The sequence below is a fragment of the Dasypus novemcinctus genome, chromosome 9, assembly GCF_030445035.2.
Source record: "Dasypus novemcinctus isolate mDasNov1 chromosome 9, mDasNov1.1.hap2, whole genome shotgun sequence".
In the NCBI taxonomy this organism is placed as follows: Eukaryota; Metazoa; Chordata; class Mammalia; order Cingulata; family Dasypodidae; genus Dasypus; species Dasypus novemcinctus.
Window position 1 is genome coordinate 106,181,626 of NC_080681.1, and position 23,164 is coordinate 106,204,789.

General features: G+C 37.7%; 1 protein-coding gene across 21 annotated transcripts in view; it reads right to left on the bottom strand.

Moving 5' to 3' along the window:
- Positions 1 to 23,164, bottom strand: part of EPB41 (erythrocyte membrane protein band 4.1) — a 240,694-nt gene that overhangs the window by 78,345 nt on the left and 139,185 nt on the right. For all 21 annotated transcript variants that reach the window (XM_058304765.2, XM_058304760.2, XM_058304761.2 and 18 more), the window contains exons 8-9: positions 8,010 to 8,097; positions 3,968 to 4,120 (exon numbers count right to left, since the gene is read on the bottom strand). In XM_058304765.2, coding sequence (XP_058160748.1) covers positions 3,968 to 4,120; positions 8,010 to 8,097 — 241 coding nt within the window. The remainder of the gene's footprint in view (positions 1 to 3,967; positions 4,121 to 8,009; positions 8,098 to 23,164) is intronic.

Sequence of the window (23,164 nt, forward strand, 5' to 3'; positions counted from 1 at the left end):
GGAATCGAAGCCCCCTCTTAATATAGATGTGGAGTGGACACAACCATTCCAGGGTCCACAGGATGGAAGAATAGAGTATGGATTAGAGTAGACTTACTGATATTCTATTCACGAACTACTGTGATTAGTAATCGAAGAAAATGTAGCATTGATTTGGAGAAAGTGGCCATGGTAGCTGCTGAGGGTAGGGAGTGGGAAGAAGAGATGTGATGTGGGGGAATTTTCAGGACTTGGAGCTGTCTTCGGTGATACTGCAGGGACAGTTACCAGACATTGTATGTCCTCCATGGCCCACTGGGTGGACTGGGGGAGAGTGTAAACTATAATGTGCACCATTGACCATGTGATACAGCAGTGCTCAGAGATGTATTCACCAAGCGCAATGAATGTCCCATGATGATGGAGGAGGTTGTTGTTGTGGGAGGAGTGGGGTAAGGGGGGTGGGAGGTATATGGGGACATCATATTTTTTGAATGCAACATTAAAAAAATAAAGACAAAAAAAAATAAAAAAGTTTACTGTTAGTGTTGTATAGTCCTATGGATTTTTAAACAATTTTTTATTCTAGTAAAATATATACACCTTAAAATTTCTCCTTTTAACCGCATTCAAATATATATTTCAGTGCTGTTAATTACATTCACAAGATTGTTCAAACCAGATTCTTGAATTATTAAATGTGTACTCTTTTCATCCTAGGATTGATCACTAACTTATCTAAATACATCTTTCAAACCATATCCTGCGAAAGCTACTAGAAACACTGTCCTGCCTGCTCTCTTGTTTCTTTGTCTCTGCCTTAGGCATAGTTTATAAGATGGAAAGGAAACTTACATTTATCAAGTTCCTATTACTGCCAATAACACTATAATATAGGTAGTATCATCTGTATTTTAAAAATAAAAAAGATGAGGTCAGAGAAGTTATTTGCTGTGCCTCCCCGCTCTTAAAGAGGTAGAACTGGAATTTCACCATTTCCACTATACCTACCTACTTCTAAATAATTTCCTGCACTACTGTATTAATATTCTCTTTTTAAAAAAGAGTTTATTTATTTCTTTCTCCCCACCACCCCCTTGTTGTTTGCATTTGCTGTGTCTGTTCATTATGTGCTCATCTTCTTTTTAGGAGGCACCAGGAAGTGAACTCGGGACCTCCCGTGTGGTAGGCAGGAGCTCAACTGCTTGAGCCACATCTGCTTCCCTGTATTAATATTCTACTTCTCAAAATCCTACTGTTGAGAAGCAAATTTGGCTCAACTGATAGAGCATCCACCTACCACACAGGAGGTCCAGGGTTCAAATCCAGTGCGCAAGGAGTGCCCTGCTATGCAGGAGTAGCCCCCACGAAGGGGAGCCCCACCTGCAAGGAGTGTGCCCCGCAAGGAGAGTTGTCCCACGCGAAGAAATTGCAGTCCTGCCCAGGAGTGGTGCCGCACACGAGGAGAGCTGATGCAGCAAGATGATGCAACAAAAAGAGACACAGACTCCTGGTGCTACTGACAAGAATGCAAGCAGACACAGAAGAATACACAGCAAATGAACATAAGAGAGCAGACAACAGGGGGGACGAGGAGAGAAATAAATAAAAAAATAAATCTTAAAAAATAATTCTACTGTTGTTCGTGATTACTTTATTAAAAAAGAATTCAGAATTTTAAATATATTTCATATAATTGACATTTATAGAAATCAAGGACTGCCTCATTATCTTATTAATATTTGCACACATATATTTATTTTCTGCCTTCCCATGTTAAAAATGAAAGATTGTTGAGGAAAGAGGCTTTATTCACTGCTATACTTAGTGCCTAGAATAGTGACTGGCACAAGGAAAGCTCACAATAAACATTTTTGACTAAATGACTCATGGATCTGAAACTTCTTGAGGGAAGAAATTGTTCTGGTTACTTTGTTCTGGGCACAATTAAATAATTATGGTACTAAATAGATGGCTTCAATGATAATCTTTATCCAAAAATTTTAAAAGGCTGCTAATTCAATGTTTCCATACTCAAATAATGAGCCATATTCACCAGCAGATGGTGATATATACACAGAAAAGCCAAATTCATTTATGGTGCTTTCCTGTTGGGGGCTAGTACAGTTGTCTTCTCATTTGATCCTCAAATCAACTGTTAGCACTGCCTGATATATATACCCAGAAGAACTGAGAGCAGTGACATAAGCAGACATCTGTACACCAATTCATTGCAACATTATTCACAATTGCCAAAAGATGGAAACAACCCAGGTGTCCATCAACTGACGAATGGATAAATTGTGGTATATATACAGAATTGAATATTATTCAGCTGTAAGAAGAAATGAAGTCGTGAAGCATATGACAACTTGGATGAACCTGGATGACATTATGTTGAGTGAGGCAAGCCAGGTACAGAAGGACAAATATTGTATGATTTGGCTATTATGAACTGAATAAAATGAGCAAATCCATGGAGTTAATAGCTAGTATATAAGTTAACAGAAAATAGAATGAGGTTAAAGAATGGAAAGTTGAGGTTTAATCTGTGCTGAATTGGTAAAAAGATTGTTTGTAGATGTTTGGAAATGAATAGAAATGATGAAAGCACATCATAGTGTTGATAATTAGCAGAACTTCTAGATGGGTATGATAGTGGTTAAAGGGAAAGTCTCAGATTGTGTATATCATGCAAAGAAAAGCTAAAAAATGAAACACGGGAATGTATAGCATAGTGAACCCTCTTGTGAAAATAAATATGGTTAATAGTGCATACATAAGAATGTCTTTCTCTGAAACAGAACAAATGTATATTAATGTTATAGGAGGCTAATATCAGGGTCATATTTGGGCAAAATACAACTAAAGCAAACTATGCACAGTGATGTATAGTAACATATTAATAACCTTCCATCAATGGTTAAAAAAAAAGGAAGTATGCTAAGTGAAAGAAACCATACAAAAAGTTCTACATATTGTTTGACTCCATCTATACAAAATATATGAATAAATTATAGAGATGGAAATAGTCTAGCAGTTATGCAGAAGAAAGAATGATTAAGAGGTGACTACTAAAGGATAGGCTTTTTTTTTCTTTCTTCATTTTTCTTTTATTTGTGGAGAAAGGAAAATGCTCTAACATTGATTGAAGTGATGAAAGCACAACTCTGTGATTATATCAAATGCCACTGATTGCACACTTTAAATGGAGTGTATGGTTCATGAATATGTTTCAATGAAATTGATTTAAAACAACAAGAACAAAATCAATTGTTAGGGAGAAGGTATTATCCTGCTTGAATGATAAGGAAGCTGAGCCTTAGATTTACTCAAGGCCTTTTTTTTGCTAGTAAATGGCAGAACAAGAGCTAGAACTAATTCATTTTCTCTCTCTCTCTCTGGATTACTTTTTAAATGATTTCTACCACAGTATGATGGTGCTTTAATACAAAAGTTGCTTGGCCAGCATTAGTATATCATGAAACTTGACCATTACCTAATAAGTGAGTTATCTCATACAAAGTTGAACATCCAACTTTACTAAAAAAATAGAATGACCCTAGAACATATTCTCAGTAACATTAGAAGCTTCGCATACAAATAAATTTTAATTATATTAGATAAGGGGTGGGTGGTACAAAAATATGAGTAATTTAACCCCACAAGTAATTTTAAAATCTCATGCTAGTCAATTTAAAAGTATTTTTCCATCAAGCTTTTATCTGAGGTAAACAAGGAGCAAATTCATCAATCTGAGTTTCACTTTGGCCATGCTATATTTACTTAGAGGAAGAGAAGTGTCCAGAAGACCAGCAGTAAGAAAGAAAAGAAGCATCACAAGACTGATAAATTTAGAAAACAATTAACAGCCAATGAAAAGTTGGCTATGGGGACCTCTTAATGATAATATAAGTTAAACTGGATGAAGAGATATTTTAGACCTGGTCTGTATTTAGTTTGGGAGAGAGAAACAAGAATCCTGTACCTCTCCAGGCCGAATCTTGATGAAAAAGCTGCTACGTTTATAGGAAATCTTCAGCACTTTAGGCCAGGGAAAGCGGTTAATTCTCAGCTTATCTTTATAAACCAGAAGGCCACTAGAGCAGACACCCAGCATGATATCCACTCCCTCCAAGTCCTGAAACAGAAAAGAATTAGCATCAGTCTCCAGCAAAGTCCTCAACACGTAGGCATCGATCATGAGATAATCTGAATATATCCACAACCAAAACACAGTTACAAAGCACACACTGATATATGAAGCTTAACCTAACAATCATAATCCACAGGACTACTAAGTGTATGTAAGAATTTTGTTATGACACAACATATTAAAAATCAGTGGTATTACCTAATACAAACGGTTTTAAAATGTCCAAATCTGACTTGGTAGTTTAACTTTTGTACTCTATTCTAAGGAAATAATTTCAATTACAGAGAAAGTTTAATACATGAAATGTTCAGAGTGTTCTAAGAGTGGAATACTGGATATAACCAAAATATACAACTAAGAGAGTTAAATTATCATCCATCTATATAGTGAAATACAATTCAGCCATTAAAATAGTTACATAGAATTTGGAAAATATACGGATAAATAATTACATTTAATATTTAGTGAAATAAAGCAGGATAAAATTATACATACAATTTGATCTCAACAATATAAAAAATACACATAGGGTAGCGAATGTAGCTCAGTGATGGAGTGCCTGCTTCCCATGTATGAGGTCCTGGGTTCAATCTTGAATCCCTGGTACCTCCCCCCCGCCAAAAAGAAATACACACATACACAGAAGAAAGATGAATACACCAAATGTTAACAATGGCATTCTTTAGGTGGTATGATTATGAGCAATTTTTCATTTTAGTTGTCTTTAATTTCCAATTATAATAAGCATATATTATCTTTTACATTATTTAAATATAAAACTAATATATACGTAAAAAATTTCAAACAATAGAGAAGTACAAAAATAAAAAGCAAAATTCTACCCCTTCCTCCTATACTTGTTAGCAATAATCACTAATAATTTTATAATTTCCAAGATTATCCTATTTCTAGGTACATACAAATATACCCATATACATACACACACACAGTATATATAGTCTTTATAATCAGGAAAATAACAATTAGAAAAAAAAGTTACAATCCAGTTCTTGAGGGCAGAAACTGTATTAGTCACCTCTGTATCATCCAAGATATTTATTGTCTGTTATTGCAAATATATTCAATAAATGTTTACATTGGATTTGTTACCTTCCTACATTACTACTTATAATTTATTATGCCAACATTAGGTAAATTCTTTATTTCTGATTTACATAAATCTTTATTCACGTAGGTGGATAAATCAAGGAATTTCAAGGTATTTTAGTAACAATATACATTAAGCTTAAACTTTAAACCATTACAATTAATTATTTCATTCATTATTATGGCTCTAAGGTAACATCTACTTTTCCCTTGGTTCAAGAAACATGGACATATACATATCGTACTCACTGAAGGAAACCATCCGCTACAGAAGCAATATAGCTATCACCACTACCCCCCACCAAAGTCATTGTGAAATGTCACTGGACTTGCACCTCATCCACTTTCACAATAGTCTTTCCATAACTGAAAAGCAAAGTTGTAAAATAAATTGAGCTTCAAGTCTTCTGGAGGAAAAGGGACTCCATAAAGCTGAGGCTCTACATCAAAAGGTTTCCCTAAAATCCAAAAAGGGATACTAATTTACTTTTATCATGCCTATCTATACACAAAATTCTAGGATAAGCCATTCATGTTCTTATTTTTGTCTTACAGTTCTAAAATACACTTAGCTCAAACCAATCACTATCTTAATTGCAAACAAGGACTGCATACTCACTGGATATAGGATAGGAAATACATCAGTGTCTGTGCCACAATGATGGAAGAGTTTGTTGATGTGGGAGGGGTGGCGTGGGTGGGGTGGGAGGTATATGGGGACTTCAAATTTTTTGAATGTAACATTTAAAAGAAAATAAAGAAAAAAAAAAAGAAATACATCAGGGTCCACTTGTATATAATCATGTCATTCTGCTGTGGTAACTGCATGTCCTATGCATGTATGTTTTAGTCCACAGACCATATGCGTTTAATTTATGAGTTCCTAGAGCCCAGGGTTTAGGGCTATGTATACTAATATACTATGTATATTTATATATGCACAATTATAATCCTTGTTTATCTTTATGATAAAGCAGTTCCCCCTCCAAAAATCATGGTAAAGATATATGCCTTTTCCCAAAATTGAGTGTAAAGAAACAGATTAATGCCTACATATGTTATATACAAACACAATAAAGAAGTTGAAATTATTATATAGCTCCTATTTGATGACTATGTAACTAAGAATGTCCTAGAAGATGTCCTCTTAAATTTTTAAAGGCTGTGGGTACAACTATATATCTCTCTTAATGATACGTTTTGGAGAAACAATTTGCTACATAACACTTGGGAAAGGAACATGCTGCCTGACTCCATCCATTCCTGATAATTACTGAATGAACACCAGCCTCAAGCAGGAATTGAGTAGTAAACCCTTGTAGTTTTGGTTGTGGAAAAACACTTGTTCTGATGTACTGACTTTCCTACCATCTACTTTACAGATTCATAGAAGTTACAGCATCCAGCCCAAAGCAATCTGGAGTAGCATTTTAAGAAAAACCACTGAAAGGTGATGAATTTCACTGAATTAATAGAATTTGAATAAGGAAGAGATTTCAATATCAGATATTCAGGATTGGGAGAAGTCTTAAAAGTTATTTTAGTCCAATCACCTACCAGATGCTTGAATTTCCTTTTCTAAATTCTGAAGTGATTATTCAGCCTATCCTCAAATAATTCCAACTACAGGAAGCTCACTACCTGTTAAGGTAGTGCATCCTATCTTTGAATAGCTCTGACTGTTAGGCAATTTGTCAAACTGAGCTAAACAGTTTTCCCTATAGTTTCCATTTTATTGGTTCTAGCTTTATATCTTGGGGACATAGAACTATCTTTACTTCACAAATCAATCCTTAAATACATGAAGACAACTATTATGTCTTCCCTAAACTTTCTCTTCTCTGGACTAAGTATCTCTATTCCTTGTATTGTTCTCATTGGGTACGGTTTTGAGTTTCCTCATCAGGCATCCCAGTTAAGTTCCTTTGAATGTGCCTCAGATAATCTCTTTGAATTCTCTTCCTCATCATGCCCTCAACCTCTCCAGCCATTTTAATAGCTGAAGATGAGAAGTCAAGGTACTTGAATTAGTATTTATACTGTTAGTTTGTACTTTGCAGAACTAGGAAAAAGCTCAAGTTTCCAATTCTCTAACCCAGGAATTGTCCAATGAGTGTTGGTGGTTCATTTTGTGTGCATCAAAATCAGCTGGGGAGTATGTTAAAACACAGATCTGTGGGCCTGACCCCCAGAGTTTCTGATTCAATAAGAGTGGAATGGGGCCTGAAAATGTGGGTTTCTAGCAAGTTCCCAGGTGATGTTAAATGCTGCTGGTTCAGAGAACACACTTGGAGAACCACTATGCTACACCAAAGGTGCTCAAATTCAGTATGCATAAGAATAATCTGGAATGCTCATTAAATCTGGAAATCCTAGAGCATCTCCTCCAAAATAATTGAGTAAATTTGGGGAGGAGCTCAGGAATCTGCATGTTTAATAAACACTGCAGGTGATTCTGATTGTAGGTGATTGTGATTTTACGACAGACATGCCTTGCTGCCACTCGACATTTTCAAATATAACTGTGTCAAAGATGTTAGCATTTTAGGAAAATATCATTTCATTTGCTCTAGGTACTATATCTCTTGTTTGGATGTGAAATGTCATCCAGATGGTAAGGGGTCAGATTCAATTGACACTTAAAATTCTAATAAGAAATATTATTTCATTTGAATATTTTAAAATATTCCAGATAAAGGCTGGTAAGAAGTATTATATAACATAGTTCTGATTCATGCACATTAATGAAAGTCAAAGTTACCATTACCTTTGCTTTATGAAGGTCAACTCCATACATAGACAACTTTTTGGCATTCTCAAGAAATTCCAGGTCAGCCTGAGCTGGAGTCATGGACCTTTGAGAAAATAAAAACAAACTCTATGGAAATAATATTTGCATATCACTGAACCTTATATAAAGAAATATACATATACATACCAATATGTATGAAGATATATTTCATAGTCCTGAAAGTAAAATGTTATGGAACAGGATTCTTATCACTACCTGCATCTAAATAATTGAAATATGCCTTAGAAAAAGAGATCTTAGGGAAATGAAAAGTCATCAAAAAACTATATGAAAAAATATATTTTCAAAAAATCCTACTAAACAATTTCCTTAAAACTGCCTCATCCACCATTAGTTCTACCCCTCCCTCTCCTCAATCTTCTTTTCCAACACACATCAACTCCTCCCACTAATTTTTCTTGCTAAGAAGGTGACCAAATTCAGTCCTCTGAGGGCATGGTACAATTTATAATATCTTCTTAGCTGCCTTTTTCTATATATACCCCTGAACTGAATTATTATGGAAATTAAACAAGTGAGCAGCTGATGTTACTTAATGGGGGACTCTTAATTAGGGTAGGCTTGATGTAAGGAAAATTTCTGGTAACAGATGGTGTCCTGCCCACTGATTAAAACAAATCAATTTGGTTAACAGACGTATGTAGATAATGGGGTTGTTTTCTCTGCTAGTAAGATGTCTCCATTACTAGGTATATAATGAATTGGATTTGTTTGAAAACAATCAGTCTCACTGTCTAAACACTCACTGTGAAGGTCTTTCCTTCTTTGTAAGGCTCTTCTCTTTTGAAGAGTGCTCATGAGTTGTTATGCTGAGCTTTCCAGACAAAAGACATCACTTCTAGTGCAGCACAATTCAGACCAAATGTAACTTTATAGTAACAATAATGCGGCCACATCCTCAAAGAAAACCATATAAATGCCTGTTTCCCATAGGACTGCCTCAAGTTATATGAAGCAGCAGGGGCCTCTTAATTTAACAAGGAAAAGTCTCTTCCAATCCCATCTGTCTTTACCCTCATTAAAAAGAACAAAGTTTTCTACAAACAAAAAAGAAAAAAAACTCAGTAGAGAACTCAGCCCAAACTTCTTTTCACAGTTTCTAAAGTATCACACCTGAATTCTATTCATGAATGGACCTGAAATTGAAGAGGCAAAAAAAGAATGGTAAAATTAACCTATATACAAATCTGTATATTCAAGTTATTAAATACACCTCAGAAACATTTTTTTTTCATGTAAGTTGTATAATTTTCTAGTTGACATTACTCCCAGTTATATTATCCTTTTGTTGTTGCTTTTTACTGCTATCAATGGGATGAATTTTAGGATTTTGAAAATGAGTTCCTAAGCACATAGTCACAGGCAGGTTATGAATCCTAGTTGGAGGAAGGAGGCTTAGGTCAAGACTCAAATCACAGCTCTAGGGCTGGATTCCTGGCTTCTGCCCTTGAAGTGTGGTGGCCCAGAATCTCCCTCAATCTCCTAATTATAAAGTAAAAATCATAATAACTACTTCCAAATACAAGGATAAGTAATATATATATATATATATATTTGCCTTTGCTAAATAATGAATGTGGCATTATCAAATGAGTCAATGGTTGTGAAATTGCTTTTTAAATTATAAATGTTTATTTTTATTGCAACTTTGGTTTTCTTATAGTCTAGTGGTCCATCTATATATAGCTAATAAAATAAAATAAAGAGAAATAACTTGCATCACTTGATTTGGAAAACAAATTTTGAAACACTAAATGATGCAATCATGATAAACCCTGGTTATGAACTCTGCTTTAGTGTGAATTTCCTACAAAGACATTCTCCCATATAACCTCAATAAAAGCGTAAAAACCTGCCGTTAGCCCTGGAATCAGATTCTTCAAGGAGCCCTAGTTTCTTTCAGTGGAGAATGAGTTTTAGAGCCTAAGATATGGGTTATAGCTATGCTTATTGCTACTGGATATTGCTATTCCCAGTCCCTCTCTATGCAGAGTTAGGAGACACACACACACACACACACACACACACACACACACACCTATTTACATCTACCTAAGTCTGCTTTATCTACTGAAAACCATGAATTCACATTGACACCTACAGTTTTAATCCAATACCACAGTGCTTATTTTAGTTTCTCTCTTTTCCTATTGTATCTCCTTTTACTGACAATAAAAAACATGGCTCCTATTATCCTTAATATACTGATTAATTTGACGAATCTCCCCGAATATAACCTTTCTCTCATTTCTGCCACTAACCCGTTCCCCATGTGGATCCGGCTTGGACTGTGAATCTCCCATCCTGGACCACTCCCCAACACATGGATGCCCTTCTTACCTCACCCAGGTTCAGACTGCCCATGTTGGGCCACTCCTTCCATGGACATCTTTTTTTTTTTAATTTTTTTATTTTTTATTGACTTTGTAATAATATTACATTAAAAATATATATGTGAGGTCCCATTCAACCCCACCCCCCCACTCCCCCTCTCCCCCCCCAACAACACTCATTCCCATCATCATGACACATCCATTGGATTTGGTAAGTACATCTTTGGGCACCTCTGCACCTCATATACATTGGTTCACATCATGGCCCATACTCTCCTCTATTCCATCAAGTGGGCCCTGTGAGGATTTACAATGTCCGGTGATTACCTCTGAAGCACCATCCAGGGCAGCTCCATGTCCCGAAGACGCCTCCACCTCTCATCTCTTCCTGCCTTTCCCCATACCCTTTGTCCATTATTCCATGGACATCTTCATCCTGCTCAGGCTTTGACACCCTATACCAGGCACCACCTATGTGGACATTCACGCCCCACAAGGGCCTTACCCCCATGTCATGGATGCCCTTTTCACTGTACTTGGCTTTGATATCCACCACCAGGTGCCCTACACATAAGCACACTGTTCATCCTGTTTGGGCTCTGACTCCTCATGCCAGACTGCCACTGACCCCATGGATGCTCTTCTCATCCTGCTTAGGTACCAATATCCCAAGCCAGATTGCCCTTCTGCATGGATGACTACAAACAGAATTGTTTCAGGAAGCATTATCTGATTATGGAAATGATATATATTCATTGTATTAAATTTGGAAAATACTAAGAGTATGGAAAGAAAAGAAAATCTCCCATAGTCCTACCACCCACATCTGTACATATAAATACAACATATTTATTTGAAAAACTTGGTAACAAAATTGAATTACATTCAACATAAAATTTAAAGATCAAGGTTTTCCCTAAAATTTCCAAGGCTCTTGAAAGTAACAACAATAAACCATTTTCTCTCTGGGAAGGGATTACCTTTAAACCATTAAGCATATTGTGTTGAGTTTATTCAGTAACACCTAATAACTTACTATGTGTAAGTACTGCAGTTTCCCATATATCTAACCACAGAGCTTTGACACTGGCTTACTGTTGCTCATTAAGAAGAATTATAACAAAGTTTCCTTCTATTTATTTATTTTGAGCAAGTGGGGTTAGGATAGAACCATTCAGTGAGTTACAGTGTTATGATGTGACAGCCTTTTAATAGTGTTTGTTCCATCAGCTAATTAAGAACTGTGACTTTAAATAACTGAAGGGAAACTGACAAGTCTAAATACCTTCCAAGTACCTATTAATGAAGGGCAATTTATTTTAAAGCTTGATCTGCTAGAATAATGTTAAAGTGTTAATTATAGCTTCAAAGTCCCTCTGGGCAAAGGGCCACTACTAAGGGTTCCATTTCGTAGGCTATCTTAACATTTAACTGGGAAGCCGGATGGTATTTGCTTGTAGTTTTCTATGTATAGTAAAATGCTTCTGCCTCAGCCGAAGAGTCTAAGAATTAGTTAAGATGACATGTTAGATGAAATTAAAATTTTCTTTTGGGTTTCTGTTTGTGAGGATTGTCAATCTTTTTTTTTTTTTTAATCCACCCCCCACCCCCCCGCCCTGCAACGTTGCGCACTGTCTGCTCTGTGTCTATTTTGCTGTATGTTCTTCTGTGTCTGCCTTTATTTTATTTCCCCACCCCCCCTTGTGGCGTGCTTGCTGTCTGCTCTCTGTGTTCATTCGCTGCTGGCTCTTCTGTGTTCTTGCTGGTCTCCCTTCTTTCGTTGGGTCACCTTTGCTGAGTCAGCTTCCGTGGCATCTGCAGGCCCGGCAGCGTTCCGCAGCATGCGGACGAGCCTGCCTTCACAAGAAGGCCCCGGGTCGGGAACCGAGGGCCTTCCATATGGTAGACAGGAGCTCATCTGATTGAGCCACAGCCGTTTCCCTGCCAATCTTTTTAAAAAGGAGACCTCTAAATTTTCTAGTTATGGAGATCCATTATTTCTATCTATATACCTAACAGAACATCAACTGGAACACATCCATCTGCCCTTTGACATTGTCTCACCTGCTTTGAAGTAAATTTTAAGTTCCAAAGAGTAGTTCTCCCAAGTAAACCCACATTCATCACTTGTAAAATGGGAATAAGAATCATTATCCAAGTAAATATTTGAACACTACTATATGCTAGTTAAGTACTTTACTGAATTTTGATTTAACAGTCACAAAATCCACAATATCACCCTCATTTTTTAGATGAGAAAACAAAGCTTAGAGTGATTAAGTAACTTACTTGGAGTTATTCACTTACTTAGGGTCACATAGCTAAGAAGGAATGAAGCCTGAATTCAAAATAAGGCAGGCTGACTCCAGAACCCATTCTTTTAACTACTGTGCCCAACTGCTCAGCTCAGTGGTTCTCAAACGTTTTGGCCTCAGAACACCTTTTCTCATATAATAATTACTGAGAACTCCAAAGAGCTTTTCTTTGTGTGGGTTATATCTATCAATATTTACCATATTAGAAATTAAAACTGAGAAATTTAAAAAATATTTATCAAATCTTTAAAAAATAACAATAAGTCCAGTACATTTTAATGAAAATAACATTTTTTGGGTGAAAGATAAAAATATTTTCCCCCCAAAATGTAGTGAGAAATGTGGTATTGTTTTCCATATTTGAAACTCTCATTAATGTCTGACCTAATAGAAGACACATGGATGTTCATATCTGCATTCAATCAGTTGTAACATATTGATTTGGTTGTAGTATATGAAGAAAATCTGATCACACACAGGTTTGTAGTTAGAAATGGAAGGCTAAATAATTAAAAATAGTATTCTTTGATACTATACCAAAACTCAACAATTACAGTTTCTTAAAGCGTTAGTTGCAATATGAAATCTGAAAACGTATCAATGAAATTCTTGTACAGTTACAGTAAAATCTGTCTGTCTGGGAAGCAGCTGTGGCTCAATCAGATGAGTTCCCGCCTACCATAGGGGAGGCCCTCGGTTCACATCCCGGGGCCTCCTTGTGAAGGCAGGCTCACCGGCAACTGCAGAGTGCTGGCGGGCCCGCAGACACCGCGGAGAGCTGACTCAGCAAAGGTGACCCAACAAAAGAAGGGAGACCAGTAAGAACACAGAAGAGCCAGCAGCAAATGAACACAAAGAGCAGACAGCAAGCAAGCCGCAAGGCGAGAGGTAAAAATAAATACAGACACAGAAGAACGCACAGCAAAATGGACACACAGAGCAGACAGCACGCCAAAAAAAAAGTCGCGAGGGAAGAGGGATTAAAAAAAAAGTTAGGCGGTGGACTTGGCCCAGTGGTTAGGGCGTCCGTCTACCACATGGGAGATCCGCGGTTCAAACCCCCGGCCTTCTTGACCCGTGTGCAGCTGGCCCACGCGCAGTGCTGATGCTTGCAAGGAGTGCCCTGCCACGCAGGGGTGTCCCCCGCGTAGGGGACCCCCACGCGCAAGGAGTGCGCCCGGTAAGGAGAGCCGCCCAGTGCGAAAGAAAGTGCAGCCTACCCAGGAATGGTGCTGCACACACAGAGAGCTGACACAACAAAAAGAAACCCAGATTCCCATGCTGCTGACGACAACAGAAGCAGACAAAGAAGACGCAGCAAATAGACACAGAGAACAGACAACCACAGTGGGGGGAGAAGGGGAGAGAAAGAAAGAAAGAAAAAAATAAAACTAAAAAAAGAATTAAAAAAAAAAAAGCTAAAAAAAAATCTGTCTACCTTCCTTTTTTCTTTTGAGGTAGCAGGACCAAGGATTGAACCCAAGATCTTGTATGTGGGAAGCTGGCACTCAACCACTGAGCCAAATCAGCTCCCCTATCTTGGATTTTAAATGGATCTTTACCCCATACATGATTTTGTAAAACGCATTTCATATCTGGAAATACCGGTCCACTGAGTTGTGCAAGTCTTTCAAAGGTTGCCACATTTCATTATAAAATATTGAAAAATTATATTAATATTACCACCAACCTCATTAGAAAAGTCTTTAGATATTAAGGGGATGTCAAGATCATGGTGGTAAATACAAATTTTCCAAAATTCTAATTTTCACTTAAAAGCTTGAATTATCATTGGTAACAAATACTGTTAATTATTTTTCTTAAAGCACCAGCTCAGCTCATTCATTTCAAGAAAATGTCTGCCAAATAACCAAGTCTGAATAACCATAGTTTGTCAGCCATGTTTTCAAGTAAAAATGATATTCCATGAAAAAAAGTGGCTAATTCAGCTCATAACTCAAACAATTGCACCAGTGCTTTTCCTTGCAACAACTATTGTACTTAGGTATAGAGTAGAAATGCCTTATTCATATGTCCCATTTAATCACACTGAATATTAAATAGAGATGCATTCAAGATTTAATAATAATAATTTTATTGCTTCCTAAAGGAAATTCTTTTTTTTTTAATTTTAAAAACAATTTATTAAACATACATAAACAATAAGTGTATAGTAAAAGTTGGGAAATTAGAAAACAAACATGCATAACATCAAACAGGACTCCCATACATCACCCCACCACAAAAACCTCAAATTGTTGTGAAACATTTGCAACAAATTATGAAAAGTAACATCTAAGTATTGCTACTATGGACCCTATCTTATATTTGGTGGATATTACCCCCAACCCACCATTTTTTTTGTTCATAAACCATATAATTTATCTAAAGTGTACAATCAACGGCATTTGGTATAATCATTGAGTTGTGCATTCATCACTTCAATCAATATAAGAGCATTTTCATTACTCCAAAAAAAACCCAAAAAACAAAAACAATCATACCCATATGTTAGTGCTACTAATTACAAATCCTTCTGATGTGCTTTCATCACTTCTATTCATTTCCAAACATTTACAAAAACTTTTCACCAATTCTGCACAGATTAAACCTCAGCTTTCTTTTCTTTGTGACTTATATTCTAGCTATTAACTAAATAAGTTTGCTCATTGTATTTAGCTCATAATAGTGAAGTCATACAATATCTGTCCTTTTTATATATTTTTGTACATTTAATAACTGAAAATATAAACAATTAAAATAAAAAAGAAAACACAGTTGAATAAAAACATACATTTCTCAATTAAATGTACTGGATACAAAAAAAGTTTTTTTTTAAAATCACATAATAAGTTACACGATATATTGGTTCACATAACACAGTCATACAGTATTCGTCCTTTTCTATCTGGCTTGCTTTGTTCAACATAATGTCCTCCAGGTTCATCCACATTGTCATACGCTTAACAACTTCATTTCTTCTTACAGCTGAGTAATATTCCATCCTGTATATATACCACAGTTTGTTTATCCATTCATTAGTTGATAAGACACCTAGGTTGTTTCCATTTTTGGGCAATTGTGAATAATGTTGCAATGAATTGGTGTGCAGATGTCTGTTCATGTCACTGCTCTCAGTTCTTCTTGGCATTTACCCAGTAGCAATATTGCCAGGTCACATGGTAGATCTATACCTAACTTCCTTAGGAAGTACCAAATCGACTTCTACAGTGGCTGTACCTTTCTGCAGTCCTACCAGCAGTGAATAACTGTTCCTATCTCTCCACATCCTCTCCAACACTTGTAGTTTTCTGTTTTGTTAATACTGGCCATTCTAATAGCTGTGAAATGATGACACATTGTAGCTTTGATTTGCATTTCCCTAATAACCAGTGATGCTGGCTATTTTTTCATGTGCTCTTTTGCCATTTGTATTTCTGGTTTAGAAAAATATCTACTCAAGTCTTTTGCACATACACACACACCCTTTTTGAGGTATGGGGGTGGGGGGCTGGGGATTGAAGCTGGGACTGCCTATGTAGGGAACTGGTGCTCAACCATTGAGCCACATCAGGTTCCCTGCTTGGTTTTATCATTTGTTTTGCCTGTTGTTTGTTTTTGTTTTTTCAGAGACACAGACACTGGAAACTGAACCTGGAACCTTCTATGTGAGAAGTGGGTGCTCAACTGCTTGAGCCACATCTTCCCTTTTGCCCATTTTTTTTTCAAAGATTTATTTTATTAGTTTCTCTCCCCTTTCCCTCCATTGTCTGCTCTCTGTATTCATTCGCTGTGTGTTCTTCTGTATCTGCTTACATTCTTGTTATGCAGCTCCAGGAAACTGTCAATTTTTGTTGCTGTTGTTGAGTCATTTTGCTGCATCATCTTTCCATATATGCAGTGCTATTCCTGGGTGGGCTGCGCTTTTTTTGTGTGGGGTAGCTCTCCTTGCAGGGCGCACTCCATGTGTGTGGGGCTCCCCTATGTGGGGGTCACACTTGCGTGGCAGGGCACTCCTTGCGTGCGGCAGCACTGTGCATGGGCCAGCTCACCACGCAGGTCAGGAGGCCCTGGGTATCGAACCCTGGAACCTTCATATGGTAGGCGGATGCTCTATCAGTTGAGTCACAACCACTTCCCTTGCCCATTTTTTAATCAGGTCATTTGTCTTTTTATTCTTGAGTTGTAGGATCTCTTTATATATCATGGATATTATACCCTTGTGGCATGTATGATTTCCAAATATTTTCTCCCATTGACTAGGCTGCCTTTTTACCCTCTTCACAAATTTCTTTGAGGAGAATGTTTAATTTTGAGGAGGTCCCATTTTTTCTGCTTTTTCTTTTGTTGCTTGTGCTTTGAGTATAAGATTTAAGAGACCCCCACCTACTACAATGTCTTGTTGATAGTTCCCTATATTATCATCCAGGAGTTTTCTGGTCCTGGCTTTTTTTCTTTTCTTTTTTTTTAAGAAATGTGGGTTTTTTCCCCTTCCCCTCCTACTCCCCCACCCTGCTGTTTTTGCTGTGTCCATTCACTGTGTGATCTTCTGTATCTATTTCTCTTTTTGTCTTCTCTTCTTGTCTTTCTCCTTTAGGATTCACCAGGATGCAATCCTGGGGACCTCTGAGTGGAGAGAGGTTCCCTGTCAATTGCACCACCTCAGTTCCTGGTCTCTGCTGCGCTTCATCTTGACTTTCCCCTTCATCTCTCTTTTGTTGTGTCATAATCTTGCCATGTGACTCACTTATGTGGGCACTGGCTCACCGCGTGGGCACTTGGCTTGCTGCACGGGCATTTGGCTCAACCACACAGGCACTGGTTCACCACGTGGGCACTGGCTTACCACATGAGCACTCATATGGGCACTTGGCTCACCATGTGTGTGCACTCGGCTCACCACGTGGGTACTTGGCTCATTGTGCGGGCACCCACATGGACACTTGGCTCACCATGAAGGCATGTTTTCTCTTCTTTTTCACCAGGAGGCCCCCAGGGATCAAACGCAGGTCCTCCCAAATGGTAGGTGGAGGCCTTATTGCTTGAGCCACATCTGCTTCCCCATGGTCCCGGCTTTTATGTTTAGGTTTTTGATCCATTTTCAGTTGATTCTGGTATAGGGAGCTAGATAGGGGTCCTCTTTCATTCTCTCTCTCTTTTTTAAAGATTTATTTTTTATTTATTTCTCTCCCCTTCCCCCCCGCCCCAGTTGTCTGTTCTCTGTGTCCATTTGCTGTGTGTTCTTCTGTGACTGCTTCTATCCTTATCAGCAGCACCAAAATCTCTTTTTTGTTGTTGTTGTGTCATCTTGTGTCAGCTCTCCATGTGTGTGGCGCCATTCCTGGGCAAGCTGCACTTTCTTTTGTGCTGGGCAGCTCTCCTTATGGGGCGCACTCTTCAAGCGTGGGGCTCCCCTATGCAGGGGACACCCCTGCGTGGCAGGGCACTCCTTGAGTGCATCAGCACTGCACATGGGCCAGCTCCACACGGGTCAAGGAGGACCGGGATTTGAACCGCGGACCTCCCATGTGGTAAAGTGGACGCCCTATCCATTGGGCCAAGTCCCTTCCCCTCTTTCATTCTTTTAGTTATGGATATCCAGGTCTCCCAGCACCATTTATAGAAGAGACGGTTTTGTCCCAAAACGTGGACTTGGTAGGCTTATCAAAAAGCAGTTGATCATAGAGGTGAGGGTCTATTTCTGAACTCTCAATTTGATTCCATTGATCAAAGTGTCTATCTTTATGCCAATACCATGACGTTCTGATCACTGTAGCTTTATAATACACTTCAAAGTCAGGGAGCATGAGTCCTCCAACTTGAATCTTCCTTTTTAGGATGTTTTTGGCTATTTGAGACCTCTTTCTGTTCCAAAAAAAAATTGGTAATTGACTTTTCTATTTCTGTAAAGTAGGCTGTTGGAATTTTGATTGGTATTGCACTGAATCTATGAGTCAATTTGGGTAGAACTGACATCTTCACGATGTTTAGTTTTGCAATACATGAACACAAATGTTCTTCGATTTGCTTAGGTCTTCTTTGACTTCTTTCATGAGTGTTGTATAGTTTTCTGAATACAGATCCTTACACTGCTCATTAAATTAATTCCTAGATATTTGAGTCTTTTTGTTGCTATTGTAAATGGAATTTTTCTCTTGATTTCCTCCTCATTTTGCGCATTACTAGTGTATAGAAACACTACTGATTTTTGTGTGTTGATCTTGTATCCGGTCACCTTCCTGAACTCAATTAGTTCAAGTAGCTTTGTTATAAATATTTTGGAGTTTTCTAAATATAGATATATGCCTTCTGTGAACAGTGAGAGTATAACTGCCTCTTTTCCAATTTGGATGCTTTTTATTTATTTTTCTTGCCTAATTGCTCTAGGTAGAACTTCTAGCACAATGTTGAATAAAGTGGGGACAGTGGACATCCTTGTCTTGTTCCCAATCTTAGAGGACAGTTTTCAACCTCTCCCCATTGAGTATGACATTGGCTGTGGAATTTTCATATATTCCCTTTCTTGTGTTGAGGAACTTTCCTTCTATATCTATCTTTTGAAGCATTTTTATCAAGAAAGGATGCCGGGTTTCGTCAAATGCCTTTTCTGCGTCAATCAAGATGATTATGTATTTTTTTCTCTTTGATTTGTTAATGTGGTATATTACCTCAATTGATTTACTATTTTTAAAAAGATTTATTTTTTATTTTATCCCCCCTCCCCCCAAGTTGTCTGCTCTCTGTGTCCATTCACTAGGTGTTCTTCTGTGTTCGCTTGCTTTCCTGTCATCGGCATTGGGAATCTGTGTCTCTTTTTGTTGCAGTCATCTTGCTGTGTCAGTTCTCTGTGTGTGTGGCACCACTCCTGGGTAGACTGCACTTTTTTCACACGGGGCAGCTCTCCTTGCAGGACGTGCTCCTTGTGCATGGGGCTCCCCTACACGGGGGACAACCCTGGTGGCACAGCACTCCTTGCATGCATCAGCACTGCGCATGGGACAGCTCACCACATGGGTCAGGAGGCCTTGGGTTTAAACCCTTGACCTCTCATCTGGTAGGGAGATAACCCTATCAGTTGAGCCAAATCCATTTCCCTTGATTTCTTATGTTGAATCACCCTGGCATACCAGGAATAAAACCCACTTAACATGATGTATAATTATTTTTATATGCTGTTGGAGTCTATATGCAAATATTTTGTTGAGAATTTTTAGATCTATGTTCGTTAGAGAGATTGGTCTGTAATTTTCTTTTCTTGTAGTATCTTTATCTGGTTTTGGTATTAGGGTGGTGTTGGCTTCATAAAATATGCTAGGTAATTTTCCCTCCTTTTCAATTTTTGGGAAGAGTTTAAACAGGATTGGTATTAATTCTTCTTGAAATGTTTGGTAGAATTTACCTAATGAAGTCATCTGGTCTTGGACTTTTCTTTGTTGGAAGATTTTTGATGACTGATTCAATCTCTCTGCTTGTGATTGATTTGTTGAGTTCCAGTAATTCTTGTAGAGTCAATGTGCATTGTTTGTGCATCTCTAGGAATTTGTCCATTTCACTTAGGTTGTCTAATTTGTTGGCCTATAGTTGCTCATAATATCCTCTTATGATGCTTTTTATTTCTGTTGGGTCAGTTGTAACTTATTCCCTTTCATTCCTGATTTTACTTATTTGCATCTTCTCTCATTTTTTCTTTGTTAGTCTTGCTAAGGATTTGTTGATTTTATTGATTTTCTCAAACAACCAGAATTTGGTTTTGTTGATTTTCTCTATTATTTTCTTGTTCTCAATTTCATTTATTTCTACTCTAATCTTTGTTTCTTTCTGCTTGCTATAGGATTGGTTTGCTGTTCTTTTTCAAGTTTCTCCAGTTATCAGTTATTTCTTTGATTTGATCTCTTTCTTCTTTCTTAATATACACATTTGGGGCTATAAATTTCCCCCTCAGCACTGTTTTCACTGTATCCTGTAAGTGTGATTGATATGTTGTATTCCTGTTTTCATTCATCTCAAGATATCTATTAAATTCTCATGCAATTTCTTCTTTAACCCACTGATTGAGTGTACTGTTTAGCCTCCACATATTTGCAAATTTCCCTCTTCCCCACCTATTATTATTTTCAGTTTCATTCCATTATGATCAGAGAAGGTACTCTGTATGTATATATATATTTTTTTAAGATTTATTTTATTTATTTCTCTGTGTCTGTTCTCTGTGTCCAGTCACTGTGTGTTCTTCTGTATCTGTTTGTATTCTCATTAGGTGGCTCTGGGAACCGATCCTGGGACCTTCTGGAGTGGGAGGAGGTGATTACTTTCTTGTGCAACCTCAACTCCCTGTTCTACTACATCTTCTTCTTTTCTCTCCTCTGTGTCTCTTGTTGCATCATCTTGCTGCGCCAGCTCTCTGTGTCAGCCGGCACTCCTGTGCAGGGTGGCATTCCCACATGGGCCGGCACTCCATGAGGGCCAGTTTGCCCTCACCAGGAGGCCCTGGGCATCGAACCCTGGACCTCCTATATGGTAGATGGGAACCCAGTTGGTTGAGTCATATCCATTTCCTGTATATTTTCAATCTTCTTGAATTTATTGAGATCTGTGTTGTGGCCCAAATGTGGTCTACCCTGGAGAAAGATCCATGAGCACTTGAGAAGAATGTATAACCTGCTGATTTGGGGCACAATGTTCTATATATGTCTTTCAGGCTCAGCTCATTTATCATATTGTTCAAGTTCTCTGTTTCCTTGCTGGTCTTCTCTCTAGTTGTTCTATCAATTCATGTGAGTGGTGCATTGAAATTTCCAACTATTATTGTAAAGATGTCTATTTCTCTTTTCAGTTTTGTCAGAGTGCCTCATGTATTTTGGGACACTGTGGTTAGGTACATAGCTATTTATTACTGTTACTCCTTCCTGTTGGCTTGTCCCTTATTAATATATAATGGCCTTCTGCATCTCATTGCTTCTTTTTTGCACTTAAAGTCTGTTTTGTCTGACACCAGTATAGCTATCCCTGCTCTCTTTTGATTATTATTTGCATAAAATATCTTTTTCCAACCTTTCACTTTCAGTCTATTTGCATCCTTGGGTCTAAGGTGAGTCTCCTGCAGACAGCATATGGATGGCTCATGTTTTCTTATCCATCATGTCAGCCTAGGTCTTTTGACTGGGGAGTTTAATTCATTAACATTCAATGTCATTACTGTAAAGGCATTACTTCAGCCATTTTATCCTTTGGCTTTCATATGTCATATCTTATTTTTGTCCATCTTTTTACCTTTTTGATTACCCTTTCTGATAGTCTTCACTTCTATACTCTACTCCAAGCCTCTCTCTCCTGTATTGTCTTTTCTGGCTACAGAACCTCCTTTCATGTTTCCTGCAGGGCTGGATTCTTGTTTAAGAACTCTCTTAGTTTCTGTTTATCTGTGAATACTTAAAGCTCACTGTCATCATAGTTGAAGGACGATTTTGCTGGATAGAGAATTCTTGGCTGGCAGTTTTTCTCTTTCAGTATAATAACTATATCATACCACTGCCTTCTTGCCTCTGTGGTTTCTGAAAAGAAATCCACACTAAGTCTTACTGGATGTCCCTTGTATGTGATGTTTTGTTTTTCCCTTGCTGCTTTCAGAATTTTCTTTTTATCTTTGTCATTTGTCATTAAGGCATATTACGTGTCTTGGGGTAGGTCTATTTGGATTTATTCTAATTGGAGTACTCTGTGCTTCCTGGATATGTATAATCGAGTCTTTCATTAGAGTTGGGAAATTATTGGCCATTATTTCCTCAAATACCCTTTCTGCCCCTTTTCCCTTCTTGTCTACTTCTGGAACTTCCATAACACATATGTTGGTGCACTTCATGTTATCATTCAACTCCGTGACTCCCCTGCCCATTTTTTTTTTCTCTTCAATTTCAGTTTTTCTTTCCTTTACCTCACTGATTCTTTCTTCCATGATTTCAAATTGGCTGTTGTGTGCCTCTGTTGTGTTTTTAACCTCATTTACTGTGTCTTTCATTCCCATAAGCTGTTATTTTTCTATTCAAGATTTCAAATTTTTCTCTGTGCTCACTCAAAGTGTCTTCTTAATGTCTTTTATTTCTTTAGCTATGTTGTCCATCAACTCCAAGATTTGATTTAGGAGATTTGCATGAACCTTATTGATGAGCTGCTTCAAATTCTGTTTCTCATCTGGACCTTTGATTTGTTCACTTGCCTGAGTTATATATTCCTTTTTCTTTGTATGGCTTGTAATTTTTTGCTGCTGCTTCAGCATCTGATTCTGATGCTGAGTTTTGATGTTCAGTTTCTCTCTCTTGTCTAGGGATTGACTGTTAAGTAGCTGTGTACTACCACTGTTCTTTGACTCTTGATTCAACTTGTTCTAGATATTTAGGATTGCCCCTGCTTGCTCAAAGCAGGGCTAAGGACCTAATAATAGGATGCAGGCCAGTTTCCAAGGATC